General features: G+C 38.4%; 1 protein-coding gene across 1 annotated transcript; it reads right to left on the minus strand.

The window, feature by feature from the left end:
* Nucleotides 1-5,064: 5,064 nt before the first annotated feature.
* Nucleotides 5,065-27,065, minus strand: LOC117300713 (glutaminase kidney isoform, mitochondrial-like). Its single transcript, XM_033784468.1, has 13 exons — nt 26,704-27,065; nt 25,543-25,621; nt 24,533-24,666; nt 18,901-19,030; nt 16,104-16,347; nt 15,138-15,196; nt 14,649-14,740; nt 13,059-13,176; nt 11,262-11,438; nt 9,152-9,283; nt 8,141-8,236; nt 7,252-7,454; nt 5,065-5,760 (listed from the first exon to the last, which is right to left on the minus strand). Exons 1-13 carry the CDS (start codon nt 26,958-26,960, stop codon nt 5,667-5,669), a joined length of 1,815 nt encoding a protein of 604 aa, XP_033640359.1. The 5' UTR covers nt 26,961-27,065; the 3' UTR covers nt 5,065-5,666.
* Between the last annotated feature and the right edge of the window lie 5 nt (nt 27,066-27,070).

Below are 27,070 nucleotides of genomic sequence, written 5' to 3' on the forward strand. Positions count from 1 at the left end.
CACTATCCGAGCCCTGCACAAAGACCAGTCCATCCACATCATGTCAGCGGACAAGGGCAATGCCACCGTGATCATGTCCACAACGGATTATGACCACAAGGTAAATGACATCCTGTCAACGGAAACCAACCGACGCCTGCTGAAGAACCCCATCCCAGCCATCGAGCGCATCATCACCACCGAGCTCCATACACTCTATCAAGCGCAAGTCATAAACAACACTACGTACCGTCACCTCAAGCCATCTGCATCCGCCTGCCCTCGCGCCTTCGGCCAAGATTCACAAGCCAGATGTTCCCCTCCGCCCCATCGTGGCGTCCCGGGTTCACCCACCTACAACACAACTAGACACCTCACCATGATCCTCCATCCAATAGTTGGCCTCACAGAACATCACATCAACAACTCCAGCAAATTCGTCAACATCATGAATAACATACATCTCCGTCCAACTGATATCCATGTCAGTTTTGACACCAAGCATGCAACATCGCCAAACTACGCCTTCAAGCAGATCAAAGACAGCCAGACCGCACAAGCCTCACTCCAGAACAAGTCCACGACCTCCTCATCACCTGTGTCTCCGCTTCCAGCCTCAGGTGGCGAGACAAATTCTATGAACAAACCTCTGGGATCTCCTCTATCCCCGATCCTGGCGGATTTTTTCATGGAGGAATTTTAACTAGACACCATCGAGAACGCCGATCTTCGCCCCAACCTCTGGCTCCGCTTGGTTGACGACACCGTTGTGGTTTGGCCCCATGGCAACACAGCACTCAAAGAGTTCTTCCATCACCTGACCAGTGAACATCCACACATCCAATTCACCATGGCACAAGAACAAAACAACACTATCTCTTTCCTCGATGTACAAGTCACAAGACAAGCTGATGGCACTCTAGCTTGCACGGTACACCGCAAGCCAACACACACCGACAGACACCTTCACAACTCTTCTCCTCAACGCATCGCCACCCAAGAACAGCCTCGATCCTTCCCGCCCGAATGCTCATTCATCCAGCACTACTTACACTTAGGCTTCACAGCCGCCAGCAGTCCAGCATTCTCCTGAAGCAAGCAGAGTATACTGTTCGAAACGTCGAGACCCAACTGGCTCAACTACACATGGTTGTACCCGCAAGTTTACTATTTGTTTATAGTTTCTTCTTATGTCTCAACACCATGCAAAGCTTCAAACAATACTAGCAGAGAGTGGGTTTGATACCCCGGTCAAGGCACTTTAGCCCTTGAGCAAGGCACTAAACCATAATTGCTTAAAAATAATGGAAGCTCCTGGTGGATGAAACCCATGCCTTCATCCTTATGGACTGTGAAAGCTGAAGCCTGTTTCAGCCCCAGTGGTAAATGGCAACGTGCCCCTGGTGGCAGTGCATCTAAGGCGATGGCCGCTGATGAATATTCAACCTAATTTTAAGAAAAATGCAAGGTTACCCCTTGTGATTTATATTAAATTTGTTTCTTTGATCTTATCATGATTGATTCAAACTTTGGCCATTATGATTTGTTACATTTTGGCACTGAAATGTCTTGCAAAATTTTGATTTGTATTGAATTTGGGCAAATAACTTTAAAAATAATTTTCTGCCAAATTCTGAAGAAAATGCAAGGCTTACTACCCCTTGTGATATTTTATTCAATCAATAACGACTTAGAACTTGAAATTCTGACTGTTTGAGGCAAGTCAAAATGGGACTTAGGATTGGAGTAAATTTGACAAATTCCATAACTCTGTAATAAAAATGGATATAGACAAAGACAGCACGTTTATTTGCTCATCGCATAAAGACACTCCCATGGTATAGCTGCATAATTTTAATAACTTTTCCTCTGACTGACATCAAATTAAAGCATAAAATAATAAACACACTAATTTTATGACAACAAACATTGCTATACAACACAAAAAAATAAAATTAAATTTAATTTTAAACTTAGTTTTAACACATTAGTAAAACTGTTGTAAAGGGTATAAAAAATAAATTTACCTGCACTATATTAATATAATAAAATACTAACAGTATATAGCGCATTATATCGATGCGTTACAAGTAGGTTTTATTGCAAAGACTTATCTGCAGTTTATTACAGAAACAGAAAGCAAAGTGTGAAATATTTTGATATGAAATAAGCACAAGGCTATGAAATAAGTACAAGGCTATAGCCTTGTGAGCTTATCAATTTTGCTCGCAAAAGCAACAAATTTGCTCTGAAATAAGCACAAGGCTACAGCCTTGTGAACTTATCAAATTTTGCTCTGAAATGCAACAAATTTGCTCTGAAACAAGCACAAGGCTATAGCCTTGTGAACTTATCAAATTTTGCTCTGAAATGCAACAAATTTGCTCTGAAACAAGCACAAGGCTATAGCCTTGTGAACTTATAACATTTTGCTCTGAAATGCAACAAATTTGCTCTGAAATAAGCACAAGGCTATATATAGCGTTGTGAACTTATCAAATTTTGCTCTGAAATGCAACAAATTTGCTCTGAAATAAGCACAAGGCTATATATAGCGTTGTGAACTTATAAAATTTTGCTCTGAAATGCAACAATTTTGCTCTGAAATAAGCACAAGGCCTTGTGAACTTATCAATTTTGCTCGCAAAAGCATAAATTTGCTCTGAAATAAGCACAAGGCTATAGCCTTGTTAACTTATCAAATTTTGCTCTGAAATTAACAAATTTGCTCTGAAATAAGCACAAGGCTATAGTCTTGTGAACTAGCCTTGTGAGCTTATCAATTTTGCTCAAAAAAGCAACAAATTTGCTCTGAAACAAGCACAAGGCTATAGCCTTGTGAACTTATAAAATTTTGCTCTGAAATGCAACAAATTTGCTCTGAAACAAGCACAAGGCTGTAGCCTTGTGAACTTATAAAATTTGCTCTGAAATGCAACAAATTTGCTCTGAAACAAGCACAAGGCTATAGCCTTGTGAACTTATCAAATTTTGCTCGAAAAAGCAACAAATTTGCTCTGAAATAAGCACAAGGCTAGGCTATAGCCTTGTGAACTTATCAAATTTTGCTCTGAACTTATCAAATTTTGCTCGAAAAAGTAACAAGTTTGCTCTGAAATAAGCACAAGGCTATAGCCTTGTGAACTTATCAAATTTTGCTCTGAAATGCAACAAATTTGCTCTGAAACAAGCACAAGGCTATAGCCTTGTGAACTTATAAAATTTTGCTCTGAAATGCAACAAATTTGCTCTGAAACAAGCACAAGGCTATAGCCTTGTGAACTTATCAAATTTTGCTCGAAAAAGCAACAAATTTGCTCTGAAATAAGCACAAGGCTATAGCCTTGTGAACTTATCAAATTTTGCTCTGAACTTATCAAATTTTGCTCGAAAAAGTAACAAATTTGCTCTGAAATAAGCACAAGGCTATAGCCTTGTGAACTTATCAAATTTTGCTCTGAAATGCAACAAATTTGCTCTGAAATAAGCACAAGGCTATAGTCTTGTGAACTAGCCTTGTGAGCTTATCAATTTTGCTCAGAAAAGCAACAAATTTGCTCTGAAATAAGCTCAAGGCCTTGTGAACTTATCAAATTTGCTCGCAAAACCAACAAATTTGCTCTGAAATAAGCACAAGGCTATAGCCTTCTGAACTTATCAAATTTTGCTCTGAAAAGCATAAATTTGCTCTGAAATAAGCTCAAGGCCTTGTGAACTTATCAATTTTGCTCGCAAAACCAACAAATTTGCTCTGAAATAAGCACAAGGCTTTAGCCTTGTGAACTTATCAAATTTTGCTCGAAAAAGCAACAAATTTGCTCTGAAATAAGCACAAGGCTATATATAGCGTTGTGAACTTATCAAATTTTGCATGAAAAGCAACAAATTTGCTCTGAAATAAGCACAAGACTGTATCCGAGTTGGCGGCTTTGACTACAGCTACAATGCATGATGAAACTGCCATCCAGCCAAAGCCATAACTGTAGCCATTCAGGCACTAATAATATAAGGCCCTTACCAAATTGGCAGCTACGACTACGGCTACAGCTACAGCTACAACTAGTGCTAAGGTAGTCTTATGCTTCAATGCATGATGATGAAGCAACCCAGCTATAGCCAAAAGCTGTAGCCGCCAATTTCAACACGGCCTATGCAAGGCAAATCCTTCTGAGCAGAAATATTGCAACAAAACCAAGAACCAATGCTTGAATAGTAATTAATAATGGTTTTAAAAAGAATATTCCAGTTTTAAAACCAGAAGGAAAAAAAACAGCTGCCGAAAAAAACGAAAGAACAAGTTGGACATCTCATTAAAAAAAGTAGACTTTCAGCTTTAATGAGAGGCAGTGTCTGTTTCTGAAAGCTGCGCTTGGAACCTCGGTGGATGAATTTGACATTCTTGTGAAAAAACTGTGACAGTAATTTTGTGCTGTTTCGTACTGTTTTCTTTTTGCATGTAGACACTGTATTCAGCTGATACTTTCACATGGTACTCTCATTGTATCTTTCTTTATAACTTTGCCTATAAAAGAACATTATGTTGCTATAATAAACCTACCCATTTTCACTAGAGGTACAAATGTAGCAGTCTTTTTTTAACTCTCCCATACTTATAACACTACACATACCCTGTTACATCTGCACTGTGTTAAAAATGAACAAAAATTCCTTGCTCTTTGGTTGTCGAAGCTAAACACTAAATGTTTTCTTTTAAATCTCCAAAGTAAATTTTCTTTAAAAGCAATTACCTCTACTCTACCTCATTTCAGTTATAACTGCATGATCTTCCAGGGAACAAACACCATTTGTTTCAACAATAATTATATGGATAAAATCGGATATAATATTGTTACCTTTGTTTATACAATTCAGCTCTAGAGGGGGCTACAACATCAATTCAACAAAGAGCAAGTTTCGAATGTGTACCATGGCAGCTTCGCTACTATGGGCAGTGCGCCGTATCGATACCTCTCGTCACTAACCCCTGGTAGGGATGTACTGGGAAACAACGCTGATTGGCTCAGGAATTTGGTTATGCATTATGTCAAGTGCATGCACGTGTAGTTGTTTGTTGATCACACCCGCGTTTTTTATGACACGAACACAGTTATAAAAAACAAAAACAAAAACATTCTTTAAGACTAAAGACATAAGTGAGCGTGTAGAAAAAATTGAATTGTTGGCACCATGGTTAACTATTGACCATTTTGACTCGGACCCAGGCTGGTCGACCATTGGATGACTACTGTGGTCGACCATTTGGAACCAGCCTCATGACCATGGTTTCTTCACTGGTGCCAACAGTATGTTCCATGCCAACATGTGTAAAGCGCAGTGGGGAAACAATCGCACTATAGCAAAAATGGAGTGTTGAATACCGTGGTACCGATGGTTGAGTAGGTTTCCAAACGAGTCATTTTGAGTGAGTGTGTCAGTGTGTGCACTCGAACTTGCTCATAGTTTGTTTATTATTTGAAAAATAAAATACACTTCCCACCAAGACTTAGCTAAGCAGAAAATTGTTCAGCAATTTTGTCTGCTTAAGGCAGCTCTATGAAAATGGGCCCAGGTATCAAACTTGATTCTCAAATTAGGAAATTCAAAGTCCATCCCCACCCCCTCCATCACACTATTGCATCACCCACTAGGATTTGTCCAATTCTAACCTCTCCCATTGATTAGGGCGATCAGACATCTTTGTACAGATCTGAGTCTCGTAGTATCTCGGCGACTTCAGTGTGACCAAATTTCTCGGCATCGTCAAGAGGGGTGCGGTCCCATCTGTGGGGGAGGGGGGGGGAGGGGTGAAACAGAAGACATTCTTATACAAGGTTACAAAGATATTATGTTTGATTTTTTTTCATGAGATATCGCCTAACATCACAAGGCCCCAAATGGCCTCTTCAAGGTAAGGGCTACACTTTAAAGGCAGTGGACACTATTGGTAACCACTCAGAATAATTGTTAGCATAGAAACTTAGTTGGTAAAGAGCAACGGGGAACTGTTGAGAGTTCAACAAATTTTGAGAAACGGCTCCCTCTGAAGTACATGTAAGGTAGTTTTCAAGAAAGAAGTAATTTTTTACGAATTTGATTTTGAGACCTCAAAATCAATAAAAAAACAACCATCTAAACGCACACAACTTCGTGTGACAAGGATGTTTTTTTCTTTCATTATTATCTTCCAACATCAACGACCAATTGAGCAAAAATTTTGACAGGTTTGTTATTTTATGCATATATGTTGAGATACACCAAGTGAGAAGACTGGTCTTTGATAATTACCATTAGTGTCCAGCGTATTTAAATGATTTTTGGCTGTTGACTGAAATCAACTACCACCAGGGGCATGTTATGATGTTGCCTCCTAGTTCTGTGGATGGAACAGGGTTACCCCCTTCACAGTCCATAAGGATGTAGGCACTTACTTGCTCGAGGGCACAAGTGTCATGACCGGGATTCGAACCCACACTCTGCTGCTGACAACACCAGAGCTTGGGTTCAGAGAACTAGACTGCTCGGTCACGACAGGCAGTTTTGACAAAATAGGGAGACCACTAATTCAGCACTAGATTGTTCAGTTTTTAGAGAGCCGCCACATTTATCCGGTGATTGTTGTTTCAAAACAAGCTCCGCTCAACTTTTACTTGTTAAACTCTAAATTAATCACAAATTTACCAAGTCGGTTTCCCTTAGGGTGTATTACTTGAGAAGTTTAAATTGAACCAGACTAGTAGTAGCACGATGTATGTATTTGATGTACATGTACATGTAGCTGGTAAATGGTTTAAAATGAAATTAATTGGACAGAAATAAAGAAAGGGGGGTTGAAATGCGTAGATTATTTTAAGATGATTTATATTTGATTTATACAATCTTTAAAATGGCAAATGAACAACAAATTACTCCTCAAACAACCCACAACCCCTGCCCTACCCATTACTCCTAAAACCCGCAAGTTTGACAAGATGTATCTTAAGTTTTACCTCGGTGAATTGAAATGCACCAAATAGCCATACATGTAGATTTCACAATCTCAATATTACGATGGCCTAAAATAGACTCATTTCGCTTTATGAAATCGGGCCTTGATAACTAAAAAGTAACATGACCATGTCTTCACTCATTCACTTACAACTTGGTGAGTTGAAATGCACCAAACAGCCAGAGATAGAGCGCGGTCTCAATATAACGATGGCCTAAAAAAACCTCAAATAGCTCTAAAAATCATCCTTGCTAACTAAAAAGTCACAAGACCATGTCTTAACTTACTTGTCTTTTGGGCTGACCTGAACGCTACACCTTTCCAAAAGGAATCGCACAACTTCAACATGTCCCTGTGAAGCACCGACGTGAAGCGCCGTTCTCATAGCGTAATCCCTCTGCTCCATGTCTTCACCTTGAAGTAGGTACTGTCTCAAGACGCTAACGTCGCCGTTGTACGCAGCGAAGAAAAGCTTCACCACACGTGATGCCTGAAGATAACAGAGATGAAATAACAATTATAATAGTGGCTTCTTATAAAGCGCTCATATGTCTGTCGCTGATGGCACTTCAACATTCAGTATTTTCCTGCAAGGTATGTGGGACTACTTTTTAATTATGAGACCTACTCCTTTTACATAGAACCATGTAATGGTTTTACAAGGTGCTGTGGCGCAATATGCCGCCAATCAAACCAGGAACACTGGTGTGAACCCCTTCTCTTTTCGATAAGTGCACTGGGTTCTTTTACATGCGTATCATAACATACAGGACCAATGGCTTTATCCAAAGTGGTTAAGTGTCTTGTTAAGGACACAGGTGTCACGACTGGGTCTCGAACCCACAGTCTGGCTAATCAGTAACACCAGAGCTTGAGTCCGGTGCTCTTAGCCGTTAGGCCATGCCACAGAACGGATGTGGATCAATTTGCCAGTCCTTTCAAATTTTCAAACTAAAAGTCCAATAAGTATGAAATTTGCTCTATTAATTTGACAGCCTGCACACACACAAATTAGAAGGAAAGCAGGATTTTCTTTTTTGAATGCGACATCTGGATAACTTTTTACTCATCTTCTTGTAGTTGCTCCTTTGCAATTTTGTTTTGTTTGTCTCGGTCAACAACAACAAAAATTATACAAAAATAAAAATAAGAAATAGACTCATGACGTTGACTCGCCTTGCTTTCACGTTTTTGTCGTCTTGGGTCTCGTTTCTTAGAAGAAGCATGGAGAAGGTCATCATGGTTGTGGAAGTTGTAGATACTGATGAGATCCTGAAGCAAAGAAAAAAAACAGAGAGAGAGAGAACTCCTAAAATCTGTCTTGCACGCAAATATCAATTATTACTAGAGGAAACAATGTGTTGTTTTTCAAAAAGGAGGAGGTTTCACAGGAGGAGATTTTGGACATAGGCATTTGCCGTGGTTACACTCCTCAAATTATGCCCTGCTTAAAGGGAAGGTACACGTTTGGTAATTACTCAAAATAATTATTAGCATAAAACCTTACTTGGTATTTAGCATCCCATTTACAACGTCTGCTGCCTAGCTGCCTTGATGATGCTTTCATTATTTAACTCATAATACTTTGACAATAGCTTTTTCAAAACAACAACATGACAAAAGATTGGATTTCTAAGAATAAAAATTTAAGCATCCACAGTATTTGCTCCCAGGAATAAAGTAGGAAGAATTTAATGAGTTCACAGGACATGTACATTATGGTAAATAGGCTTTAAAGGGAAGGTACACGTTTGGTAAATACTCAAAACAAATATTAACTTAAAAGCTGACTTGGTAACAAGCATTTGGGAGCTGTTGAAGTATAAAACATTGTGGGAAATGACTCCCTCTGAAATAACTTATTTTTCGAGAAAGAGGTAATTTTCACTAAAGTAATAAAAGACTTCTAGCTAGAAGTCTTTTATTCTTATCTGAAAGCACACAAATTCATATTTTTATTGTATGGTTATGATGGGATACACCAAGTGAGAAGACTGGTCTTTGACAATTACCAAACATGTACCTTCCCTTTAATAGAAGTTTCGGGCAATTAGAGTAAAGTAGGAAAAATGCCATGCCTGTGTAAGGCAGACAAAAATGGCAGTGAAATTTCAAGTCACATTTTTAAAATGGCAATGTCAGATTTCCAACAAAGTAAAGAAAAATGTTCCTCTGTATCATACTTACATCACAGAAGTTGAGACCTCGTAAACTGTTGCCGAACCTGTCTAATGGGGGTGACCACAGCATGAAGCCCATAACGTTCGGTACTACCACCATGATACCACCTGCCACACCAGACTTTGCTGGCATACCAACCTATGGTAATAAAGAAATAGTCATTCAAATGTAGAGTAAATAAATACCTTAAGTAATGTCCTGTTTTACGGCAATTATGATTGCAGTGTGATGCTAGTTGTTGTGTCTCTCATCTCTTTCTAGTGAGTGAGGCATAGTCCAATAACTATTATTTCATTTCTTTTTTTCTTGATTTTCATCGTAGGATGGTCTGATGAAATGAGCACTTAGCTATCCCTAAGGGATATTATGCTTGTTTTTCATGGGGTACTCCATAAAAAAAAAAATAATAAAAAAATGCCAATATCAGATTAAAGGCACAGGACATTTTTGGTAATAAATCTAAATATTTGTATGGCTAAAAACAAGTTATGGAGAGCCTCTGATAGTGATAATATTAATAATAGTTAGTTTTTATACAGCGCTTTTCACGACCGAAGGGCGTCCCAAAGCGCTTTACATGATTCCCCCTGGTCTCTGGGCCTTAAATCATTCCTTAAACCATCTCAGCTCCCTTGGGAGTATACAGCCTCGTGCAACAAATATGCGCTACACGGCTAACTCAATCACAAGAACCATCTCTGCCCTCACAGGTCCCCATTTACCCCTGGGTGGAGAGAAGCAATAGCTAAGTGTCTCGCTCAGGGGCACAAATGTCTCAACTCCCGAACCCACGCTCTGCTGAACAGAGTCACCAGAGCTTGAGTTCATTGGCGGTGCTCTTAACCGCTCGGCCACGACACTCTACCAGTCTACGATTGTGACAAAGGGCTCCCTCTAAAGTAACATAGTCTTCGAGAAGGAGGTAATTTCTCACTCACCATTAAAAGACCATTCAGGCCTGGAGCTTTTAATTGCCATCTGAAAGCACACACATACATTTGTGCAAAAAGGGTGTTTTTTATTTTATAGGAACAACTACTTCATCAGATGACAAGTACTACGAAAGCTTATATATGCAATTTGTATGTAATTCATCATCATCATCATGGGTACCAACACTGTGTGATGATCTGCTTCTCTGCCAAGTTGTTGTGACAGCATTGAGCAAGATATGTTGCCTCTAACGTAGATCATTGAAGTTCAGCACTGATCTCGAAGCACGAGATATTCATTCAGTAAAAGCCATAGGTAAAAAAAATTCATTGAAAAGCACGCAAGTGAGTACAACCTGGGACCTCCTACTGTCCCTCTTTTGCTTTTTTACTAACTTTTTTTCCAACAGCTCCCATTGGTTTTTGTACGTTTTCCAACCGTGGACCTTTCCTGAACCATAGACATATTGTCTTCCACTGTCCCCGGTTTGAATGTTAAAGGATTGGGTACTTTTTTCAAAATGACTATAGATTTATATTAAACTTACAGGGTTTGGAGATAATGATAGTGGAAAGCTTCCCTTCAAATCTTACTTACTGAGGTGCTGTAGTTTTTGAGAAATGAGTAAAACAATGTCATGAAAATTTGTTTGTAAATGCTTAGAATATTTTTCGTCTCATGAGACGAAATTATTTTCAATACATTGTTTTATTCATTTCCCAAAAACTACAGCACCTCAGCACGTAATATTTTCAGGGAAGCTTTCTACTATCATTATCTTCAAACTGTGTACGTTTAGTTTAAATCTGTGGACATTTGTGTTTTTGGTCCTACAAAAAGTACATACACCCTCTAAGGCCTACTCACTAGGAAATCATCATTAATCTTGTTCACCCACCTTTCAACCAATAAGGACTGTTACAAAGTTTCCTTTGTTCCAAGAACCCTCGTTGAATGGAACCGCCTACCATTATGTATAAGAAAAGCTCCTTCAATAGACTCATTCACAACTAGGCTACATGTAGATAAAATCCAAATGAGCACTTTCATAAGGGGAGCTCACCACTCATTTTTGTCCACTTGCCCACACCACATCTGCAACTTATATATCCTATGAGGAGTTTGTTGCAGTATTCGACAGATACAGATACTTGATACACAAAATATTTGTGATGAATCTTACTTTAAAAGCAAACTGTCCTGAGTGGTCGTACATCCCACATGATGACATAACAGTCAATGCGTCGCGCACCGCTGCAGAGTCAAACACCTTCTTTCCCGTCATTGGACAAATGCCACCGTTGGCCAAAGTGGCTGCTATGACACTTCCAGACTCACACGTCACTTCCAACGAACACACCTACATGTACAAACATTCAAGACAAAATACAGGATTATGAATTACCAAAAATGTTATGTTTTTTGTTTTGTTTTAGTTTTCTATCCCAAAACCAATTTATTACAGACCTGGGGCTGATTTCACAAAGAGCTAAGATTGATCTTAACTGCAAATCAATCATAGTTGACAAGTAAAGTGTGATGTCACAATACAAATCGCTTGTAAACTGGATGACGTAAACTGTATAAACAACACCACTTACTTCCACCATCTGTAAGAAAATGGGTTGGTCAGGTTGCCTTTGGTTAAAGCGGCCACCGCCTATTGAACAAACTACCTCCAGAAATCCGCCAGTCTGACTCAATCATTAAATTAAAAAAACTGTTTAAAGGAACATTACAGAATTGGTTTTTGCTAACAAAACAGTTGCTGGCAGTGTAAGCACTTTATGTAATCCACCATAATACATAAACTGACACACCTGTAGAAGTTTGAGATCGATTGGCCATCTGGGTCACGAGAGAACAGTGAAAAACCGATTAAAAATTTTGCATTGCATCGATGCCAAAACAAAAATGAATAAATCGCTCACTGTGCGATAAACTCCAAACGCGAAATTAGATTATTTATTTCTCATCAAATATGAAATTTCAGACAGAAATATTTCAAGGGATGTTTTCTACTATCATCATCATTAGACCGTGTAAGTTTTATGTAAATCTGTGATCTTCACGATTTTTGTTTCTTACCAATTCTGCAACGTTCCTTTAAGATTTAACTGTTCAGAGCTCATTCATTTGTTTATTGTTAATTCTTTATTTATTCAGCGCCTTGATCTAGTGTCTAGGATATACGCTTTATAAGCACTTACTGTCAATTTGTCTAACAATGAATTTAATTGGTTTGGGATCGAGCCCTGACCCAGTTTCTACCAAGCAAGATTTTTCTGTGCTTTATCACATATTTATGCCTACAGGCTTTAAGAAATTAAGTCGAACCGTAACTATTGATAAAACTTGAGTACACAGAATTGTACATGTATGTACTTTCAATACAAAAAAAGAAGATCGTACACATACGACCGTGGCACTGTGAAGGTTAAAGGCAGTGGACACACTATTGGTAATGACTCAAAATAATTTATTAGCATAAAACCTTTCTTGGTGACGAGTAATGGGGAGAGGTTGATAGTATGAAACATTGTGAGAAACGGCTCCTTCTGAAGTGCCATAGTTTTTGAGAAAGAAGTAGTTTTCCACGAATTTAATTTTGAGACCTCAGATTTAGAACTTGAGGTCTCGAAATCAACCATCTAAACGCACACAACTTCGTGGGACAAGGGTGTTTTTTTCTTTCAATTTATCTGACAACTTCGATGACCGATTGAGCTCAAACTTTCACAGGTTTGTTATTTTATGCATATGTTGAGATACACCAACTATGAAGGCTAGTCTTTGACAATTACCAATAGTGTCCACTGCCTTTAAATTGGGCCAATAAGGCCTTGTCCGATACGGCCAATTCGGCTGCAGCTATGGCTAGATCAGCACACCTGCCAGTGTTGAATTATTTAGGCAGACGCGCGCTATGTAGCCGTAAATGTAAGCCCAAGTCGCCGTTTCAGACACAACCTAAATGTACCTGGAAGTAAAGATCCAGTGTCTCCATTGGATTTACTCCCTCTGGAAAGCACCCATACTCCTGCAGCAGATAGGTCAAGGCGTAGTTGCGGTTGCCAGATTCCTTTTCGGATAAAAATCTTAAAGAAGAAAAAAACAATTATTGAAGTATAATGCATGTTTGAAGCTTTGCATGGTGTGGATGATAAGGCAACTTTAAGTAGTAAGCTTGCAGGAACAACCATGTTTAGAGTATCGATTTGAAGATCTTGTGGTTCAGTCATCGGGTGTGGGTTTGAATCGTGGTCATGAAACTTGTGTCCATGAGCAAGATGCTTCCCCAAAATAGATTCTCTTCATCCAGGGGTATAAATGGGTACCTGCGAGGGTAGATATTGTGTTTGAAAAAGCCTTTTTATTCTGTCCAAACACGTGCTAAAAGATAAAACCGGAGCAGCTAAGCGTTATTCAACGCTGACCGATTTAACTTAAAACAGCTAAACTTAATTCACGCATTTTCGAGGCATATTTGTGTGGATTATTGTATTCTACTTTTGAAACATCTTTCTAACCATATGCATTTTATAACAAACGGTTACAAACGCTTTTCAAAGACCAACTCGACCGATCCAAGGCAACGTGTTCCTTTAAGATTTTAAGAGCACTCAGACACACCAAGTTAAAACCAAATGAGTTCAAACTACTAAACCGACTTGAGTAATACATAATAGTAAAAATAATAAAAAACATTCTTATATAGCGCATATATCACTGTGAGGTCCCTATGCGCTGTACATGTAAAAGGAAATCAACAATTATTGTACAAAGTAAACAGATATGTTTTTAACCGGGTTTTGAATTGATCTGATGTCTCAGCCTGTTTAACAACCTCTGGAAGACTGTTCCATAACTGAACTGAGAACCAAAACTTTAAAACATGTATGTCTGAACGACCTCTTAGTGAGGTCTATTACTATAATCTCAGGGGTCGATTTCATAAAGAGTTAGGACTAGTCCTAACTTAGGACTAGTCCTAAGAGATATCAAAAATGTACAGCTAGTCCTAAGTTAGGATGGATAACCCGTCCCAACTCGAGATACGACTAGTCTTAAAGGCAGTGGACACTATTGGTAATTGTCAAAGACTAGCCTTCACAGTTGGTGTATCTCAACATATGCATAAAATCACAAACCTGTGAAAATTTGAGCTCAATCGATCATCGAAGTTGCGAGATAATAGGGAAAGAAAAACAACCCTTGCAACACGAAGTTGTGTGCGTTTAGATGGTTGATTTCGAGACCTCAAGTTCTAAACTTAAGGTCTTGAAATCAAACTCGTGGAAAATTACTTCTTTCTCGAAAACTATGGCACTTCAGATGGAGCCGTTTCTCACAATGTTTTATACCATCAACCTCTCCACATTACTCGTCACCAAGAAAGGTTTTATGCTAATAATTATTTTGAGTAATTACTAATAGTGTCCGCTGGCTTTAACTCTTTGGGAAATCCACCCCTGTCTTGATAGGCCCTGTCAAGTAAGAAGAACTGTGACTTTTTATACTCTAGACAAATGAACTACAAGACTCTCCAGCTTGCCTGGTGATGACTTACGTTGCGTTGCTGAATCCAACAAATTCACCTCCTGCCATTTCCTTGAATCTCTGCATAATGTTATCAAACCGGTCCGCCATGTTGTTAGCATGCTTTTGAATAACCAACAAAACAATAACAAATTAGAGAAAATAATCCGACAATTAACAAAAAACATTGTCAGTGTTTTGTTTTTTTTCTTTTGGTGTGGGGCGGTGTGTAAAAACAAATTCTTACGTTCTCATTGATTTCTGTCGGATTTCCAACTTATTTACCTTTGATAAAATCTGAACAAATTGTGAGAATAGCCTGAAAAGTCAATTAAGTCTAAACCATGTAAACATGTAGGTCAGCCCTTTTTCAACTTTTTTTTTCTGAGGACCAAATATCATGCCGAGTAATTTACAGTAGGCTAGTATTAAACTTTATATCATCGTTGCTCATGTTTTTGTACTTAACAAAATACAATAATCTTCTATATTAACAAACAAACAACCAACTGTGACTTACATTGAGCAGTGATAACACCAATATTGCACCTGAATTGTTCATAGGGTTGTGAGGTTTATCTGCAATAAGAAAAGAAAAAATCAAAAATAGTCATAACAACTTGATAAATCTACTCCGCGGTAGATAGTAGAATAAAGAAAGACAGTTCTCTAAGAGTGAACTCTACCTGACATGGTGTGTAGATACACACATGGTGTTACCGCAAACCATAACCATAACAATTATGACAAATTTATGTGCGATTTGAATTGATGGTTTACATGGTGGACAAATAAATAAGTAAGAACATGAAGAATTTGCGCTGACACGTGTATATTTTGAGTATGTGTGGTTCCACATGAACCTGTGAACTCCATGTTTCGGACAGTACATGTATGCTCGGTCCATTGACACCAGATGACTGGATTCCAATTTAGCACTTTTGCATGCGTACAAAAAACAGACACACACTGCATGTTATTTATTTTTGAAAGACCCCTTCCATAAGTTTGTTTATGCACCAAGAGCAATAGCTTGAATTAATAACGATACATATCAAAGTCGCTGAGTATATACAAACTTTCAGAAAGATAGGTTATTGCAGTGATGAATTCTGAGACTTAACACCTTATAAGGGTTTACAAGGTGCTACGGCGCATTCAGCAGCCACTACCATCTTTTACATGTACATGGGACCATCGGCTTTACATCCCATTCCGAAGGACGAAGCAATGGTTAAGTGTCTTCCTTATGGACACAAGTGTCACGGCTGGGGATTCGACCCCACACTGTGCTGATCAGAAACACCAGAGTTTGAATTTGGTGCTCTTAACCGCTCGGCCACGTCACTTCCATATCTGCTACTATAAGAGCGGATTCTTTGCAGAGCCATAAAATTGGGCTCTGGGCACCATATAAAGCACATTGACAGATTATTGTAAAGTGCGCTACATAACAACTAGCTATTGTTATTCTTACAATACTTACTATTATCGTTAAGGCAAAGATCATTGAAGGTACGGCCGCTGGGTTCGTGCCCAACAAACCTGTGAACGTAATCAGCACCATGCTTAGTCAGAACCTCAGCGTAGATGGGTGCTTTGCTACAAGACTGTAACGAGAAGGGTATATTGGTGTCACCGATGGAGTGGCGCTGACCGTCGATGGTGCAGAGTGACACGCCCCAGTGATCGGGGTTTTGTCGCGCTAGTTGAGGTATGTACGTTGCTAACTGTGAAAGAGAGAGGGGGGAGACAGAGGGAGAGAGATAAATGTTGGAAACTTTGTCAGAATTTGTTTTAAAGGCAGTGGACACTATTGGCAATTATTCAAAATAATTATTATCATAAAACCTTTCTTGGTGACGAGTAATGTGGAGAGGTTGATGGTATAAAACATTGTAAGAAACGGCTACATCTTAAGTGCCATAGTTTTCGAAAAAGAAGTAATTTTCCACGAATTTGATTTAGAACTTGAGGTCTCGAAATCATGCATCCAAACCCACACAACTTCGTGTGACCAGGGTGTTTTCTTCTTTCATTATTATCTCTCAACTTCGTTGACCAATTGAGCTCAAACTTTAACAGGTTAGTTATTTTATGCATGTTGAGATACACCAACTGTGAAGGCTAGTCTTTGACAATTACCAATAGTGTCCACTTCATTTAACATAATAACTGCGTGGAGTTTTAAAAAACTTAACACATGTTGTTGCCAAGCAGTCAAGATAATAAAGCTATGAAGGCTGAGTTATCTGGGTGTAGTTTTGAAACCCAATAAAATAATTCTGAATTTTCTTTTTTAATGAGATGTCACCTACATACAGTAACATCACAAGGCCAGAGAGCCACATTACATGTACCATGAGGGCTATAGTGACGCCTGGTTCTTGATAATTTTACTGAGCCGAAGTCGAGGTAAATTATCAAGAACCAGGCCTAGGCGGGTTTAAACCACTAGTTGAAAACCGATTCAACACACTTTGATTCCTATTCATGAATACCTTTTCGGTCAAAAACATTTCAACACTTTTTGGTCAAAAAGTAAATAATTTATGCAAAAATTATAATTGTTCAATAATTTCTTTCAACACAACACCCCTCCAGCTATGAAATGGTAAGGCCCTCGTGTAACCAACTCCTTATAAAGAAATGCTGTGCGCGTCGCGCTTATCGCGTGATGTGGCACTACTGTTTCAGCCGTTGCTCTCGACCAATAGGATAAAGAAACTTTCTTATAAGCACAGGTGCTAGCTGGCAAGTCACGCCCATGTTTCAACACTTTTTACTGGTCATAAACAAAAGTTTATATACACCCACGTGACGCGCTCTCCACCAATAGGAATAGCAAACCTGTCTGAGGTATTTATGAATATTAATTATAGTAACTAGTTCTAATAGAGCATTTTTTAATTACGGTATCAATGTGCTTTAGTCAATATTCAGCCAATGTTTACAAAGTCAAAAACCATTACTGTTGGAAATTGTAGTGCACCTCAAGCTTTCTATAAAAATGTTTTTATAAGAATGTAGGCATGAATATCATCCACTAGAAGCCTGGCTGGTACAGCAGAATACACTACCTTCCAGACAGTGGTATAAGTGCAAAGTTTTAACTATAATTTCTTCTCAACACCCAGGAGTAATTGGTACCCGAGATGAGAGTGGAATCTCTTTGGCTGCCAGCCACATCAGCCCATTATGACCACGGAGCACAGCCACGATCGAAAGTGTCAATTTGCCGGTGCTGCAAACTCCAAAGTTGAGATGGTTCAGTGATGCCTAAGGCCCAAGGGTGGCATGGTTGGCGTGTGCGTAAAGCGCTCGCCTCTCACCAAGGTGACCCCGGTTCGATTCCCGGCCAGGGCCATAGTGTATACTGGAGTTGAGTTGTGCGTTGGTTCTCTGCTGTGCCACTAACCATCCAGTTTTCCTCCCTCGGGAAAAATCAAACACTTTCGATCGTGGCTGTGCTCCGTGGTCATAATGGGTTGATGTGGCTGGCAGCAAGAGACGCCCTTGAGTGTCTGGTTCTCGAACATGTTGTAGCCGCGTCCTTTGCAATTAAGCTCTTAGCTGCGAGTAAGGATGGTTCGCCCCCCAAATTATTATTATTATAAACAGGGCTTAATGCTTTTGAACTTACAAGAGTTCAAAAGCACCTGATGAATGCCTACACTTGATGTAATTTAAAGGCAGTGGACACTATTGGTAATTACTCAAAATAATTATTAGCATAAAACCTTTCTTGGTGACGAGTAATGGGGAGAGGTTGATGTTATAAAACATTGTGAGAAACGGCTCCCTCTGAAGTGCCATAGTTTTCGAGAAAGAAGTAATTTTCCACGAATCTGATTTCAAGACCTCAGATTTAGAACTTGAGGTCTTGAAATCAATCATCTAAACGCACACAACTGCGACAAGGGTGTTTTTTTCTTTCATTATTATCTCGCAAGTTCGATGACCGATTGAGCTCAAATTCTCACAGGTTTGTTATTTTATGCATATATGTTGAGATACACCAACTGTGAAGGCTAGTCTTTGACAATTACCAATTAGTGTCCACTGCCATTAACAAGAAATAAACCGCGAGGGAAGCTGACTGGGTTAATTTAAAACAAACTTAAGTTGAACAAAGAAAGATTTATTAGAGTGGTACTTCAACCGGTGACCTTCTACGACACGTTAATCCGGAGGTCGAAGGTTCAAGTCCAGCTTGAGTAAAGTTTCTTAAAAGTGAAGCCCTAAATAGTTTCATGTCTTCTGTTGGAATTGAATAATCTTACCTTCCCGTCGGTATTTAATTTAATCTTCTCATATAATTGGTCTACTTCAGCAGTAAAATCCTGAAAATCTGGCACAATGAACATGTTGCGAAGAGCTCGGCCTATCAGTACAATATTCTCTGATATGCATCTGAAAAAAGAAAAAAGAAATAGAAAGAAAAACACAATTTAACACAAGGTTCACCGAGGCATTTTCAAACATCTGGGGGGGGACTCTGGATCAAAGTGTTTGATGTTTTGCCAAAGCACGCTGCATTTGAAAAAAAAGGTTTTGGAATTGTTTTCTACTTGGTTTTAAAGCCCTTCTTTGCAATTTGGAGCATACATTGTAGGCCTACAGTTTTCTGATGCACATTAATTTACACTTTATATTACAACTTCAATGAATATTGATGATATTTAATGAACAATGGCAATGAAATTGATGTTCTCAGTGACAACAAAGTCCTCGGTGGAATTCACAGACCCATTTCTGTTTAAAGCCATTAAACACTTTCGGAACAGAACAAAAACAAAAGTTCACAGACTTACAAATAACTTACAGGGTTTACAGAAGGTAATGGTAAAAGACTTCTCTTGAAATATTATTCCATGAAATGCTTTACCTTTTGGGAAAACATAAAAACAATTATCAATTCTCGACATCGAGATTTACGGATTTATAGTGACCACATGTCGTGACACGGCAAAACCTGCGAAAACAAGGGTGGATTTTCCCGTTATTTTCTCCCGACTCCGATGACTGATTGAGCCTAAATTGGCTTTAACCCAGTGAGGTGATCAGGTTTTGAGTTTTGCTCTGAAAGAGTTTCAACAACAAAGTTTTACACCCTTTAAACATGAGGTTAGATTAAGGTTAATTTTGTTCTCTCACATTCAAAAAAGTTTGTTTTTATTGGAAAATGAGTCCATCACATAACTAAGTTTGACCTTGGAAACCCTTGAAGCACTTTTGTTCACAGACCTCCTTTCATGTATTTACAAATCTCAAACAGACTTTAAATATTTGTTTATTTATCTTCTCCCACAGTGAAAGCAAACTTCACAACTGATGCTCAAATGTGTGTGTACAATTGTAGATGTTTGAATCAAACTGCGTGCTTGCTATGATTCTGTGTTGGATTGAGGTCTACCATGGGTCTATACATACATACAGTAAACTAGGAATTTTACATTAGAGTCTAAGTGTTTGGGTCATATTTCGCTGAACCACAGCAACAGTGTTTTAAATGTTATAATCCTTCTGGTAAATGAAATCCAATGTAGCCTAAGAAACTACTAGCATTTGTGACTCATAGGCCTGAAGTATCCTGTGCAGAGAAGATGATGAAGAAATTTAGATGTCAGATTGTAAATGCTGCCGGGGAGGAAAACCCTAACTAAGGAAAACCCCAGCACAGGTATAATGTTTGTAGGTCAGCCTGTCAGGGCTTGAAACTAACACTCGAACGCATCAGGCCTGAAGCCAGTGATTTAAGCGTCGGGCAAGTAAACTCAAGACCGGACAAATCCAGCAGTCTCGTGTTTTTAAAGGATTTGGGTACTTTTTTAACACAAAACACAATGTCCAGAGATTTACATTAAACTTACACCGTTTGAAGATAATGATAGTAGAAAGCGTACCTTAAAATATCAGTTTTTGAGAAATGATTAAAACAATGTCATGAAAATATGTTTTTACAAGCTAAAATAATTTTCGTCTCATGATCAGTGAGACGAAAATTATTTTCATGACATTGTTTTACTCATTTCTCAAAAACTACAGCACCTCAGCAACTAATGTTTTCGGGGAAGCTGTCTACTATCATTATCTATAATGTAAGTTTGTGTAAATCTGTAGACATTGTGTTTTTTGTCCTACGTTACGAAAAGTACATAGCTCTTTAAGTAAACACTTTGCTGCATTTTTATATTAAACTAATAATTACAAATATCTTTCAATTCTGTTGAGTCTGAATAGGCCTACCCATAAGAAACGATTCTGTTGAGTCTGAATAGGCCTACCCATAAGAAACGATTCTGTTGAGTCTGAATATTCCTACCCATAAGAAACGATTCTGTTGAGTCTGAATAGGCCTACCCATAAGAAACGATTCTGTTGAGTCTGAATAGGCCTACCCATAAGAAACGATTCTGTTGAGTCTGAATAGGCATACCCATAACAAACGATTCTGTTGAGTCTGAATAGGCCTACCCATAAGAAACGATTCTGTTGAGTCTGAATAGGCCTACCCATAAGAAAAAATGGGATAGGGCCTGAAGGGCAAGTCTTAGTGCTTGTTCCAAGAACAGCTCAAATGGGAAATTGTGTAGATAGTGTTCTTAACCCTGGTCTTGCATCAATGTTCTAGTCAAGTTTTTAACTACACACAGTAAAAGCACAGCAGTCTTGTGGGTGTATTTCCCCCAAATTTGAACCCTGTAGGTAGGGACTGGAAACCCAAGCCACACCTGGAAAGGCTTCCTGGGATTTGATCTGGGGTCACAGAGGTGACAGGCAGACTGAGCCAACCTGAATGACTACACGTATGTTGGTATGCGTTGCAATTAGTAAACTTGATTCAAGTCTTAAATCTAGTTCTACTTAGATAGCGGTTGTTCTTCTGCATCTCAGCCACGAAAAACATCCCCCCACATTATTAGCTATCACGCGCCCTAACTCGCAATCTTAAGGTTGATCACTTGTAGCGGCTATCAGGACGACTAAAAAGCCACGATCAAAGACTTGGAACCAAGTCTAGATGCAATTGGTTGCTGGTGAGCCTCGTGTGACAAGTTCCTAAGGTAGAACTAATAGATTACAAGAGGTAGATTTTCACAAAGAAAATCTTGAGTTAGGACGAGTTACTCATCTTTACATGCCTAATACTAGTTCTATTAGGACTAGTCTTATCTTCTTGTGGAATTAACCCGAGTACTCTTGCAGTGCCTGCTTTTGTTTTTGCATTTTGAGCTTCAAAACTTATTTAGGATTTTCTATTTTGTGTGAAACAAAAATAAGCTAGTCTTTTTCAGCGAACACAATTTCAATTCAATTCAATTCAAACTTATATATTTATTTCAATACTTTATGAAAACAAAGTGCGTGTAACTGTGCGAATTGTGTTCCCTTTGTACATCCCAAAATCCCCAACGAATTTCTTGGCTACCTGTAATGCCTGGCCGATATTACATTTTTAAGGGTCATACATGTACACTTGATTGACCGACACTATTTGAAAACAAAAAAGATTTTACGCGATGGCAATTTCGGATTACACAAAATAGGTTGTACGTACATAATATGACCATGGATGTTTTTGAAAGAGTTTTAAAACCAAAAGTTTAAAGGCAGTGGATGACACTATTGGTAATTGTCAAAGACTAGCCTTCACAGTTGGTGTATCTCAACATGCATAAAATAACAAACCTGTGAAAATTTTAGCTCAATTGGTCATCGAACTTGCGAGATAATAATGAAAAAAAAAAATCCTTGTCACACGAAGTTGTGTGCGCCTACGTAGACGGTTGATTTCGAGACCTCAAGTTCTAAATCTGAGGTCTCAAAATCAAATTCGTGGAAAATTACTTCTTTCTCAAAAACTATGGCACTTCAGAGGGAGCCGTTTCTCCCAATGATTTATACCATCAACCTCTCCCCATTACTCGTCACCAAGAAAGGTTTAATGATAATAATTATTTTGAGTAATTACCAATAGTGTCCACGAATTTGATTTCGAATTTGATTTCGAGACCTCAGATTTAGAACTTGAGGTCTCGAAATCAACCATCTAAACGCACACAACTTCGTGGGACAAGGGTGTTTTTTTCTTTCAATTTATCTCACAACTTCGATGACCGATTGAGCTCAAACTTTCACAGGTTTGTTATTTTATGCATATGTTGAGATACACCAACTGTGAAGGCTAGTCTTTGACAATAACCAATAGTGTCCACTGTCTTTAACATATAACCCAAGATAAAGTAATAGACAGGTCTACATTTGTGTACAATATGAAACTTTTCACCAGTAAATTTCTGAAGGTACCAGTGGATTTAACAGAATAAAATAATAAAGTACACAGTTTTTATATTCACATGATTTGTCTTACCGGAAGGTGCCTAAAATCGCTCATTACAATTTGTCTACAATGCAAGCTGAGCAATGTTTGAAGTATAGGTAAATTAGGCGTACAAGGTCAAAATAATAAAAACATACACATGTAGCATCCCCGCCTGCTTCCATTTTAGAAGCCGCCTCATCAAAAAAATTAAAAAGGGTAAATTAATTATTATTATTTTTATTTTTTTTAACCAGGAAAAAGGAGGTTCGACTGTCACGTGATAGCAAATAAAAGTACTAGGCCTATTGCACGCTCTGTCACTCACTGTGCATTTTTCGTTCCATCCGAAAAATACTACATGTATTGCACCCCAAGTAAAAACATCATTGCGTGCTGTGTCTTTGGTAACGCAGTGTTACTGCAAGGTCATATTCTATAATCTATGGTGCAAGGAACATACATTCAGTGTCTGCGTGTCTCAAAATAGCTGTACAGAACCCACATAGTCACGGTTGAATCCAACAGGCCGACCCAAAAGAAACGGGTGTAATTTTCACAATTAAAAATTGTAGGCCTACGCTTTGTTTGTTTTGAAAGTTGTAATTTCCAATCAAAATGACATAGATCTACTTGGATGTTATATATATAAACAAATAATGAATGTTTTTCATTTGTGCATCAGTGCAAATATTTTCATGTTGAAAGCTGGAATGTTCCATTCAACGAGGCGGACATTCCAGCTTTCAACTCATGGACATATTTGCACCATTGCACTCAAAACATTCATTATTTGTATAATATTCACTGGAAAATATGAATGGTTGCTTTTATTATTAAGGAGTTGTTTAACCGAGGGCGGCGGAGGGCCTTACCATTTCATAGCTGGAGGGGTGTTGTGTAGAAAGAAATCATTGAACAATTATAAATTTTGCATTTATTTAACTTTTTGACCAAAAGTGTTATGTTTTTTTGACCGAATAGGTATTTATGAATGGGAATCAAAGTATGTTGAATCGGTTTTCAACTAGTGGTTCTAACCCGTCAAGGCCTGGTTCTTGATAATTTACCTCGACTTCGTCTCGGTAAAATTATCAAGAACCAGGCCTCGTTGGGATTAAACCACTAGTTGAAAACTTCTTCACCACACATTGATTCCCGTAATAATTGACCAACCTGTCAATATTATTCCAGGGCTCTAACTACACAGTATTGGTCAAACACTTCCCCCAACACTAAAAGATGTTCCAATGGAAGTGCCCTTCGACAAAATGAGATTGTCTTCCCTATTCAAGATGAACTTAAACCAGGAATGATATTTTGGTCTTTGGAAAAAAGAAGTGACCTGAACAATTGTCATATACATACTAGGCTCCAATAGATCTTTATTTAAGGACATTATTAGTTTAACAAATCTGATTTTTCCAAAGGCAACAACTCAGGAAAACACAGACTAAAGTAATACTTAAGTCCTACTTACGTAATCATAATTTATTACTTTTCTTGTGCGCCATCTCCATCCATGGATACAAACAACTCCATACAAAATCACAGCTAATAATCATGCCCGTTAAAACAGGGTCCAAACTTACTTTTCAAAGTCCTCTTTAGCCAGTACACTTTCTCCGATGTTGTTTGGGTACAACTTCATGACTTGCTGCGTGATCTTATCCACTGACTCCTTCAGACGAGGGTCCTGCTGTCTCAGCCCCTTAGACGCTAACACCTGTTCAAGACACAACAGTTTAGATTATTAATTAATCAACAAAATATGGAACAACCTCCCAGTGCGCATCAGAAATTGTAACTCTTTGCCATTGTTCAACAAAATTCTCAAAACTAACTTGTATCAGATGTAATTTGTTGTATTTATAGTTACATTGGTTTTGCTCTTTCCAGCGCTTTGATCTTGACGTACATGTAAAGGCGCTTTATAAATATTTAGTTGTATTGTATTGTATAGTTAGGAGTTTTCCATCATCAAATTCATTTTCACCTGTTGTTCCCAAACCTTACACCATATGGGATCGAGATCATGCAGGATCTCCTCTCTTGAACAGACTTCCTGATGATAATATTTGGTTTGCGGTAACACTATGTGTGTATCTACTTGCCAGGTAGAGTTTGTTCTTAGAGAGAACTGTCTTGCGCTATTCTTCTACTGCGGAGTTAATAGATTGTTCGGGTGTTCGAGAGACTTCTCAGTTCTGAAAAGAACTGTCCTCCTTGAATGTACAACAAAATAAAGAAGGTCTGGAAATAGAGACTAAACAATAAACTCCAGAAAAAGGGAGATTTTGGTTATGAATTCCAACTCTTTGTCCCTCTATATACAACGGAAAATGAAGCATGGTTGGTGGATGCCTGTGCATGACGCTACACAATAGATTGTCTTGAGGGGCGTATGTCAGTTGTTTCAACAGATCGCAACCAAAACGCTATTAGACGTTTTTAACTGTATTATACCATATTTTTGTTTTGAAGTTTGGCGAGAAAAGACGTCGTCTGGCGTGAAGTGGTTAAAAAACATTATTTTATTAAATTAATACTAAGGCCTATGTGTTGTTCAAAGAGCTATCTCATTGAAATTTGTTTTACTTACTGAGAAAAAATCCCGTATTGCCACCTTATCGTCTTCATTTTTCAGGATGCGAAACACAAGATCCTCAAGGCTCACCAGACTGAAGAAAAAAAATACATAAAAATCAAATAAATAATCCATTTGTTATAATTTTAATATTTGTTACATTTTAATGTGTCTGGTACAATTACGTGCTTAATTTTAGTCACACAAAGTACCGCTTACATTTCAAACTAAGACAGTTGCCTTGTGAAATCGTTCAGGTTTTTATTTGAGGCAAGCCTTTGTGTAGCAACCTTCAGATGAGCAAACCTGGTAACCATAGTTGTGCCGCATTCAGAGTTTCGATGGGGTGTTCACTACTCCTAGAATTATTATCATTGAGGTTCTTTCCGCTATCATCTCGGAGACGATAGCGGAACAAACCTCATAGTTCTAGGAGTAGTTCATCGTCTCTTACATAACTACGCAATAGCTTGCCCCTGATCATGTGACGTAGCAACTGTCTCGATAGTTGGAGGAATTCAAATTTAGTGGTAAGTAACTATGCTTTTTTTGATCAAGCACGTCAATGCACCAGACTGCCAGACAATAGTCAAATCATGGTCAAATCTAACACTACAGTAGACCCAGTAGCTGGGGCGCTGTACTCGACCGATTGTCAAAATTTCGAAAAAAGGAGTACAGCGCCCCAGTTACTGGGTCTAACAGTACACTACAGTAACTAACACGCAACAAAGACAGATTCTCATGTTCAGTGAACATTTTTACTCAAATTTACATCGAATTGCCAGAGAATATTGAAGGAAAAACGGCACCCTTTGCCTTTTGTATGTTGCACATTTTTTGAATTTTTTATTTTTATATTAATCATAATTGGATAACTTTCCGTATGGCGCCACCACTTTTTCACTCATTTTTACAAAAAGGGATATATCAATCAGGTAAATTAGATACTATATTATTTTATTTCGAATGAAAAAGTGGTGGCGCCATACGGAAACTTTTCCTAATAATTTAATAATAATTAGGCCTATTATTAATGAATTATAATATAATGTTATTAATATTATTATATTATTAACGTTACATTTAAATTTTTAGATTTTGTTTTTATATTAAATTTAAAACAAAACTAAACTGCCCGGTGTCCCTTTATTGTCTTAATAAATCCTTTCTTACCCGCTGTCTTTTTTGTCAGGAACAAGAGCGCCTTCATCCTGTTCAAATTCTTCGTGTAAGCGCCGTGATGAAGTATGGAAGCCCTGCCGTCCATTGCTCACAATTCCCCCCGGGGCTTCCGGGCTGCATACCGCACAACAACTCACTGGCCCAGTGGTGCCTGGAAATAACTTGTGGTTTCGAGTATGAAAGTTGGCACTTCTTCCCGTCAAATAACGTCCAAAATTGGCGACCAAGCGCGGTAAAAGCCGCGCCATAGGTATGTTGGTTATCAAATCAACCTCGACACAGACGAGCTTGTAATTGTGGGAAATAATTCGACCGTTAAATGATGTTAAAATCCGTTGTTCTACGCGTGATAAGCTTC

This window comes from Asterias rubens, chromosome 16 (genome assembly GCF_902459465.1).
Source record: "Asterias rubens chromosome 16, eAstRub1.3, whole genome shotgun sequence".
NCBI classification, from domain to species: domain Eukaryota; kingdom Metazoa; phylum Echinodermata; class Asteroidea; order Forcipulatida; family Asteriidae; genus Asterias; species Asterias rubens.

What these genes read in the sequence shown, in the direction of transcription:
- LOC117300713 (XM_033784468.1), bottom strand. Translation starts at nt 26,960, where the DNA reads ATGGCGCGGCTTTTACCGCGCTTGGTCGCCAATTTTGGACGTTATTTG. An exon ending in CAATACGGGATTTTTTCTCA is followed by an intron (nt 24,667 to 25,542) that starts GTAAGTAAAACA and finishes TGTCTTGAACAG; the next exon opens with GTGTTAGCGTCTAAGGGGCT. An exon ending in CAGGTCAGCCCAAAAGACAA is followed by an intron (nt 5,761 to 7,251) that starts GTAAGTTAAGAC and finishes CCTCCCCCACAG; the next exon opens with ATGGGACCGCACCCCTCTTG.